Source organism: Oncorhynchus mykiss, chromosome 9 (genome assembly GCF_013265735.2).
Source record: "Oncorhynchus mykiss isolate Arlee chromosome 9, USDA_OmykA_1.1, whole genome shotgun sequence".
Classification (NCBI taxonomy): Eukaryota; Metazoa; Chordata; class Actinopteri; order Salmoniformes; family Salmonidae; genus Oncorhynchus; species Oncorhynchus mykiss.
In genome coordinates, this window is record NC_048573.1 from 28,434,066 (window position 1) to 28,443,621 (window position 9,556).

General features: G+C 45.4%; 1 protein-coding gene across 1 annotated transcript; it reads right to left on the bottom strand.

Annotated features, from left to right (window-relative positions):
- Positions 1-2,475: 2,475 nt before the first annotated feature.
- LOC110531875 (rRNA N6-adenosine-methyltransferase ZCCHC4) lies at positions 2,476-9,556 on the bottom strand. The gene is made up of 12 exons (XM_021615352.2): positions 9,359-9,556; positions 9,012-9,130; positions 7,374-7,456; positions 6,755-7,033; positions 6,447-6,527; positions 4,364-4,436; positions 4,022-4,273; positions 3,778-3,899; positions 3,442-3,517; positions 3,256-3,307; positions 2,984-3,134; positions 2,476-2,729 (listed from the first exon to the last, which is right to left on the bottom strand). Exons 1-12 carry the CDS (start codon positions 9,444-9,446, stop codon positions 2,654-2,656), a joined length of 1,452 nt encoding a protein of 483 aa, XP_021471027.2. The 5' UTR covers positions 9,447-9,556; the 3' UTR covers positions 2,476-2,653.

Below are 9,556 nucleotides of genomic sequence, written 5' to 3' on the forward strand. Positions count from 1 at the left end.
GAGCCCGAATGGGCAACATTCTCTCTACAACAGCTGTTGTTTGCCATTTTCACAGTTGGCGCAGCCGTGATCGTTAGCTCCACTCAGTGTGTAGCCATTCAATAAATGATGGCTACATGAACTTCACATGAACATGGTGGTCCATGTGTCAATCAACGGGGCCTAACATCTTGCGACCGAAGTGAATTGACGGATGGGTTTTTGTAATTTTGGAAGTACCACCATCTCATTTTGCCGGGCAGTATTACGGCCCCGAGATGTTCAAGACCACATGAGGGAAACACCCTGGTGCTAGCGCCAAAACAGGTGAAGGGAAATAACGCGCTCGACTCTTATTCTCGAGGCAACAAATGGAAGGGTGCTTGGAATCAAAAATAGGAAGAAATGCCAGCAGAGTACCACAACGACAGGTAGAGAACGAGAAACACGTCGCATCAGTTGAATTAAAACCGAATTCGCCCGAGGTGTTACAAAGGACTCACACAAGGGCTTTGTGTGGCCTGGCAAGGACGTCGTCCAGTTACAATAAGATCCTGGACCAAAACACGATTCATATCCACAGGGACCATAACAGTTTCTGAAATACCAGATAATTAAGTGGACATTATGACAACTGAGAGGAGATACGGGGGGACAGACCGGGCAGTCTGTGTGTGTGTGTGTGTCCCCACGCATCCTGTTCTTTCATCTCTATTCTGATCCACTTCTCTTTCTACTCCTCCTCCTTCTCATCCCTCCTCTAACCGGTCCCAGTAGTGGTTTGATGTGGGAGGGAAAAAAGAGAAAAGATTAAACAGATTTATTGAATTCGTTGGGAGAAGAGACAGTCTATTCAACCACAGTTAATCACAGATCAAATTAGTTTTTTTTCTCTCTCACCCATAGACTCATTTCCAACTCATAGAGGCAGACATCAGATATAGATCTGTTTACCATTTGAAACGCAAGTCAGCCCTGTTCAGCTTCAAATGGTCTGCTGGCCATTCACTTTCTTCCTTCTCTCGCTCTTTCCAGTCACGGTCTCCCTTTTCGGTCTCCGAGGAAGTGTGCCTGACACAACTTCAGTCTCGTTCATTTGATGTGGATAATTGGCCAGGAAATGATTGACACAGACCAGTAAAACTGGATGTATGGAGCAGCCCAAAGTGACACTGTATCCACTGCACAGGAACTTAGAGCAATTTGAGAATTGATCTCTGCTCAGCTCACTGAAGCAAGGTTGTCCTGAAGAGACCTCTCTACCACCGAGGAAGAACATTGGGCTGTGTGTGTGTGTGTGTTGGGGCGGTCGCTCACTTCCCTGTGTGTTATGGCTCACTGTGAATCTCTCTTCGTTCCATCTTCCCCATGAATATATGTATGAATCTGGCTGTGTGTGTTCTATTGCTCCCTTGTCCCCATGCAGTGGCCGGTGTGTGTGTGTGTGTGTGCATGTATGCTCAGTGTCACTTCCGATCAGGGTCTGAGTAAGGTCTTTATGTCCACTCCTACTCACACTGCATTCACTGAAAACACATCAATGAGACGTTCGGATAAGGTTAGGCGGAAGCCACAAGAGGCTACTGGGAGGGGGGTGGGGGGCTCGTAATAATGTCCGGTACGAAGCGAATGGAATCAAACACATGGAAACCACAAATGATACCATTCCAGTCCAGTGATTAACACGAGCCCGTTCTCCCCAATTAAAGGTGCCGGCAACCTCCTGTGGTGGAAGTAAATAAACTGAAAATCCACAGGGTGGATGGTGTCCATGACCACTACAGGAAGTCATTCTGCCCCCATGTGGCTTTACAAAGGAACACAATGAAAATCTATTTATGCGTCACTCCAGTTCATACGAATGTGCATTTCTAATTACAATGCATCTCGTCACCAATTGGCCTTGAATGAAATCTCTGCAGTAGCTTTTGTTCCAAGGCAGCATTCACATCTCATCTTCTACACTGTTTTTCAGTAACCAAACACTCTAAATGCACCGAGATGCCACAACTATTCCGGAGGGCTCTGAAAGCGCCTCCATCGTCTGTTTATTGCCTGCGTTCCTTTTTCTTGGAAGGACATGAATCTTTAAAAATGTAAAATGTCTTAGTCCAGAGCCGCATGGAACAGATAAAGGAATCCCTTTTCCTAACGTCCGTATCGTCTGCCCACGGGGCAGCGGGGGGAGCCGTTTTTATCCCTCCATCTGGAGCACAGAACTAAAAAAAGGTCATGTCACCTATTTTGTGACATAAGATGTCCTAAAGGCGCCGTTCTAGTTTCACACATAAATCCAATCGGTTATATTGACACAATGGCAGATACCTACTTGCGGAAACATCCAGCAATCATCTCAAGACTAGTAAACGTGCACAGAGCATTCAACTACGTATTTTGTTCATCGTATAGACATGTTCATACGAGCACTATGGCGGAATTAGACAGTCGCATAAACCAGGAAATCGAGAATTCTGTGAAATAACATGCGATTCCATCTAGAGTCGATGCTTTTATTATGCAAAAACATCACGTACAATTTTTAAAAAAAAAAGACTTGTCTACAGTACAGAAACCACACATGAAAGACGACTAGCTCTCAATAGCAACTTCACATCTGCTACACACACACACACATCTCCCTTGCTGTCTGATTATGAGAGTGGGATCATGGGACTTATTCTGTCGTCTTCTTCAACTTGTTGGCTCTGCGCTGGGCCCCAGACGTCCTCTTGGAATTCATGGCCTTGGATCTACACAGAGACAGAGAGAGACAGAGAAAGAGAGAGAGGGAGAGAGAGAGAGAGAGAGAGTTGACACTCACACGTCAGGCAAGCAAACAATCCGTACGAACACTAGTCGTTTAGACTGCATCAACACTGTGTCGATATGGGTAGCACAGGCACTACAGATAAGTGTCTTGGGAAACAAGTTGCGTCAGCCCTGTGCTCGTCTCTGTGTGTTTAAGGGTTGTGTCTGGGTATATGACACGGGTAGTCAAACTCACTTGTTATCGGTCCTCCGTTTGTCTTTGAGGGGGCAGGCTCTGCGCTTGTGCTTCAGGCTGCCACAGTTGAAACAGCCTTCCAGACCTGGGCTATTCCCACAGGGGTGGTCTGGGAGGGCACAGCGGGCACAGGATTGGCAGTGGCGCCAGGCTGGGGAGGTGATGAGAGGGCAGAGGTACCAATCAGACCATCACTCCAACCAAAATATGAACAACTGTAAGTCACTCTGGATAAGAGCGCCTGTTAAAATGACAGTCTATGGGATACTCACATGGCTTCACGCACTTCTGACACTCTGAGCAATGCTTCCACACTCTCCCGTCCTGGAAGAATAAAGGAGACAAAAATGACGAAAAGCCTGATCGGTTGTGAAAAGTGACACCTGAGAGCTAACCATTTCATCAAGTTAAAACTGTGCAACCTTACTTTTCCCGGCCTGCGACAGGGAAATGCATACCTTTGAAGGGCACAGGTTGCATTTAGTACAATGCTTGTTCCCAGACCACACATATCTCGCACAGACTTTGCAGAATCTAAAAGAGAAGCGAAGAGACAGACGGATGAATCTAACATAATCGTGCCTCTGAAGAATTCCTCCAATACTTTCCCACTCCAATTAAATCTCTCATCTGACCAATGAGCTGTTAACTAATATTTTCCATCTTCCATTTAGGATAGCATCTTACTGTAATAATAATATTTTTTGGCTCGCGTGCGATAGGGAGAGGTGGGTTGTATATTAGGGAGGACAATGTCTCGCGAGGTCAGGTTGGTGTGTGTGTGTATACTGTACCTGTAACCCTCCTCCCTAGGGAGGACGACGTCTCGTGGTGCCAGGTTGGTGAACAGGCGGACTGGGGACTGTTTTCTACCCGTTTTCCCATGTTTGTAGAGGGGATGGTTGTCATAGTCCACCTAGGAGTTTGAGGAAAGCACCACATAAATGTATGTTATGACCCCTCAGTATTCTCTAGTCATGCAAATAGGTACATTTGTGAATGCATCTGACGTCTATAAAAAATAAAAAGGTGGGTTACCTGGTAGTCTAGCATGGTGAAAGAGGGGAAACACTCAAGGATGCGTGGCTCAAAGAAGTAAGGGAAGATCCACACTATGGGCATCTCCACAACACCGCCCTCGGAGGTCTGCAGTTCCCGCCAGGTCTCTGCGATCTGAGAGAAACTGTGGGCCAGAGGCTTCACCAGGCCCCCGAACGGAGGGTCGGACACCATGATCACCTTCTCCCCATCTTCCTCGCCGAGGAAGGCTCGGAGGACCCCACTTGCCGCCTGTGTAAAAAACACAGATTTCAAAACTTGTTTTATTTTTATGGATTTATCCAAAGGCTCTAAGACAAAACATACAGTTGAAACTTTTACCTCGCCTCCAAAAAAGTGATGATTGAACATGTTGTAGTGGCAGAACTCATCCGTGCCATAAAACTGGGCATATCTGGAAGACACAAAAACATTACAGGTTACATTTGCTTTACAATGTTTTATTGTGACACCTATAGCAAGTCAATGGTTGTGTGACATTGGTTCAAGGTGGGACCACTACTGTAGGTAGCCTCCTCCTGTAGGTCAGAGAAAGTCAACAGAAGTGTATGGGTGTAAATATAACTTTACAATCTCAGCAAGATAATCACTGAAGGGCACTTAACAGCAGCACACACACACACGCTTTAGCTTGTCAACGCGCCCTTTCCCTTGTTCAACCGGACACATTCCTTGCAGACTAACAGAACGGATCAGAAACAGGAAGAGAATGAGCATCTCGGAAACATACTGCACATTATGATTATGCCAACGGAATTATAGGGCACAGAACGCTGCACGATAGGCCTATATACTAATTAATGACACCACTCATTTGTGAACGGCGAGCCAAGAAAGCATTCATTCAAGAGCAGCTAAATTATGCAAAAAAACAGTTCTGCCATCCTGCTAGTTGTTTTACGATTTTGTGGAATGACCTGTATTTTTGGATGATAATGAAAACCTGGAGAACGCAGATACCAGCCTCCTAAAGCCAGAGGAGTTCACCTTCATAATACAAATCACACTGCCAACACATTGTTAGAAATTATTTGGATTTAAGACACAAGCACATATTGAATGAAGGGGGATCGTCGGTGCACAACGGTAGCAAATAGATTTTGCGGGCGCGTCTTCAATGCATGTGATCACTAACTGACAAGTGTGTACGTCTTTTCTAAGCCACGGCAAAGAACGACCCAATAACCGATGGTCAGAGACTGGGTGGTGTCCCCTGGTCCAGATTTTTCTCTCTCAGTGGTGCCATGGCTCCCCCTGTAGAATATCAAGAAGTACTACAGGAAAAGAGACGAGAGAGGAGCACCCGTCTCAAATCAAAACAGTAATCTGCGCTGCTCGGTTAGGTTGTCAACAAGGTAGCACGGTGCTCCATCCGGAAACACACGTCTCTTTCCCATAAAAATCTAACTTCTACATTCTCAAACTAGTTTTCATTGGGAGGGCAGATATAAATGCTTTATCACTTTTGCACGTGAAAACAGAACCCTACTCATTACTCCACATGCTTAAATGACGTCCCTTTTGTTTTGAGCAGACTTCGCCGTGGGCTTTGACTGGGGCACATGACTCACGCCCGGGAGGTCACCCGGTTCCAAAACTAATGCAATTAACTGTCACCCGGTGCAAAACACACCTACCGGGGCACCCAGGACAGATCCATCGAATCCCCTCATCGTCTCGGTCTCCTCCCCTGTGACCATTCATAGGCAGACCTGCCATAGCCAATGACAGTTACAGGAGAGGGACGAGGCATGTGCTTCTCTGGCCCACCCCGTCCCCTCCAGAGCACCCCCCCCAGTTCGACCACGCCTGCTACGCACTCGACTCTGCTGCCACGACAACGGGCCAACGCCCGCTGCTGCTCCACCTGGGCTGTGGGCGTGGCCTACAGCTGCCTGGACAGAAAGGGGCGGGACAAAGGTGCCAAGCTGGGGGCGGAACAGGAACTCGTGGTGCGTGGCGCTTCGGGATGAGCGTCTCTCCGCCTGGCAAAATGACAGGCCCGCGTGGCGTGCTCCACCAGCGGGCGAGCTGTGCCAGGTAGGGTGGGCCAACTACGAGAAGGGCAACCTGGCATTTTAGGACGCCGATACGATGAAGGCGCTGCAGGAGTCTTCAGCAGTCCTCAGTTCACGGAGCCCCTCTACCCTGTGTTCCGCTTCCTAAGGCCACCGGAGGGACAGGCGTGGGCTAGTCATATGGAGATACGGGACGTCAACACTCCCATCGCAATCCATAAACGTCAATAAGCGTCCCTCAAAAAGCAATAAGCGCATTCATGTACCATTTAAAGTGTGTGCTCAGCTCTAAATTCTTTCGATGCCTGTTTTGGTCACTCATCGTAAATGCTCATCGCTGTAAAATAGTATCTATGCATTGTGTGATCCAATACAATAAAACTGACCTGAAGTCAATGTCCAGTAGCAGACTCTTCATGGGGTCACTCTTGCCCTCCTGATTTCTTAGCTTGATCAGCTCATGGAGTCTGGAAGAAACAGTGAATTAAACAATCAATCATACATAAAACCCTGAGAATAACAAAGCACTTGAATCTAATCTAAAATAAACAGGCCATGTTCAAGAAAACACTCTGGAATGGAGTGAAACGGGGAGGTACCGTGTGAACCAAACGGGCAAAAAAACTAGAATTTACACAATCCTTGTTTAATCAAAGCGACAGGCAAACAGTCTAAATTAAATCAAACCCCTCACCTGGGTGTTCCGACACAGAGCACCTTCCTGTAGCCCAGTTTGGCCAGAGTATCCAACAGGAAGTGACAGCTGCGGTCGGCAAACAGGTACTGGGCGTTACTCTTCTTGTTCTCCAGCGGTTTGAGCATTAGACTGGGCCTGCTCAGCCGGGCCTCTGTGATGTCATCAGCCTGCGACATCTTGTGAGAAGCGTGGATTTCCCATTCCCCTGGTAGGAGGAGGAGCTGACAGTCCTGGCAGAACCTCCTTCCTAGGGGGAGGGCAAGGAACTTTCTGAACCTGGATTGGAAAGAAGAAAAACATTTTAATAGTAGTTGTAGCAGTATTTTTTTATTAGTTGTTGATCTATTAGTAGTTGTACAACAACTTTTAATGCTGTTAATGTAATTATTAGACAGTAGTTGCCATCTTATTCTTGTTACTAAGTATTTGTTTTAAATTTCACGTGAAAACGAGACGCATCTCAAGAGATCTCAATGATCTTTCTGGCATCTTAATTTAAAAAAATAGGTACTTACAATGGAGCTGCTATCCACACACCTATTCTGTTCCATTCTAACGTGGAATGGAATGGGTCCGTGGATAGAGTCCCCTTACAGGTCAAGTGTAGGCCATTTACCTGGAGCAGTACTCCTGATGGGTAAAAGGAGGCATCTTTGACCGGTTCTCCTCCTCTCTGGCCAAAAGCCTGGCCTCAGACACCTACAACACAGACGCTCAAGTCACACACTTGGTGAAAAATAGGAGAGTGTAGCTAGCCATCTGCACGACCAGAAGCACAGGTATTGCATTGCGGTCAACCAATGGTTGGTTGCATGCCACACCACCGACTGTGCAGTTGGGCATCAGATGGCACACATCATGTGGTTAGCAGGTTTTAGGCTTTGTAAGATCTGGCATGTGTCTGCAATGTCGTCGGTGAAGAACTCAACCGAGGACTTCCAATAAGTTAAAGGAATCAATTAAGGTACCATAAAAAAAATGCACTTGTAGGCTATTGTAGGAGCCATTTTGGCCTACATATGTGATTGTATAGTGTTGTTTGTCTGTCTTTGTATATTCTACATAAATTTGTACCATATGTTGGGTCAGGGGTCACCGAACAGGTTTAGAGTATATAGTCAAAAAATATAACGTTTACATTTTTAAAAAGGACTGTGTCAGTTTACCATTTACACCGTCAAACTCTATGACATGCACCTACTGTAATGACATCTGACTATGGAATTCTTGCTACATTTGGTGCTAATAAAATGGCCAGAAGAGTCGACTGAACTAAAGATCAATGCTGGAAAGTGGTTTGTTTTGCTGCAGTCTCTGAACATTTCCAATCCCACCTGTGCCAGAGTGGCCACCAGGAACTTTTGACGAGGTAGCTAAGCCACTACATATACAGTGCATTCGGAAAGAATTCAGACCGCCCCGACTTTCCACGTTTTGTTACATTACAGCCCTATAATAAAATGTATTCAATTGTCCTCCCCAATCAATCAACACACAATAGCTCATAGTCACAAAGCAAAAACAGATTGACAATTTTGCAAATATATATACACATTTGCAAAATTTTATTTACAGAAGTAATCAGAACCTTTATTCAGTACTTGGTTAATCACCGTTGGCAGCGATTACAGCTTTGCGTCTTCTTGGCTATGATGCTACAAGCTTGGCACAGCTGTATTTTGGAGAGTTTCTCCCATTCTTCTTTGCATATCCTCTCAAGCTGTTAGTTGGATGGGGCGCGTTGCTGCACAGAGTTCTTGGTGGTTTTAAACTTCTTCCATTTAAGAATAATGGAGGCCACTGTGTTCTTGGTTACCTTCAACGCTGCAGACATTTTTTTTGTCCTTTTCCCAGATATGTGCCTCGACACAATCCTGTCTGATCCCTACGACCTCATGGCTTGGTTTTTGCTCTGACATGCACTGTCAACAGTGGGACCTTATAAAGACCGGTAGCTTTCTTTCCAAATAATATCCAATCAATTGGATTTAACACAGGTAGACTCCAAACAAGTTGTAGAAACATCAAGGATGATCAATGGAAATAGGATGCACCCGAGCTCAATTTCGAGTCTCATAGCAAAAGGTCTGAATACTTATGTAAATGAGAGGTTTCCGTTTTAAATGTAATACATTTGTTAAAATAAAAATACTTAACTTTGTGTCTGAATACTTTCCGAATGCAGTGTATGTGTAACCCAACTATATTTGCCAGTAAATAAGATTTTAAAAAGCTAGCTAGTTAACTCGGTTACCTTATCATCTTCCCACTGAAAGAAATTGCATTCTTTTCGGTCTCTGCACGCTGAGCAGGCATAAAACCTCCGGCCTTTCTCCTCTCCTTTGCAGACCTTCTCAAACAACAAAGTTGGACCTGCATGGGGCAAGAACATCTGTATTACAGTATGCATACTTCACCGAATAATTCCTTTTTCAGATGTCAATGGTAAAACACAACTTATATAGCTAGCTTTGGACTGTAGTTAGCTAGATAGTATCTAACGTTATTTAATAAATTCATATGGCCCTTTTCCCAAACCTAGCTAAGTAGACGCTAGCTAGCTAGCTAACTTTGCAATCATTCCGACATTTGGGTACTTACCATGCACACAGGATGGTGCTTTTCTGTCTCCCTGTTGAAGGACGATCTCTATTCCAAAGCCGTCTTCATCTGATTCTTTTAGTTGCATGTTCGTAAAAAGTAGCGTAACCAAATATATTTGCTTGATCAAAATATTATACGCATGTCTCTCCTGCCATGCTGTCAGTCGCGAATAATCGACGTCACTCAAGGCAACGC

Bases quoted from the DNA above. Each gene is read 5' to 3' on its own strand.
- LOC110531875 (XM_021615352.2), bottom strand. From the start codon at position 9,446: ATGCAACTAAAAGAATCAGATGAAGACGGCTTTGGAATAGAGATCGTC. The intron at 9,131-9,358 runs GTAAGTACCCAA...TGCCCCATGCAG, and splicing joins AGCACCATCCTGTGTGCATG to GTCCAACTTTGTTGTTTGAG. The intron at 3,308-3,441 runs GTATGCATTTCC...TTATTCTTCCAG, and splicing joins GCAACCTGTGCCCTTCAAAG to GACGGGAGAGTGTGGAAGCA.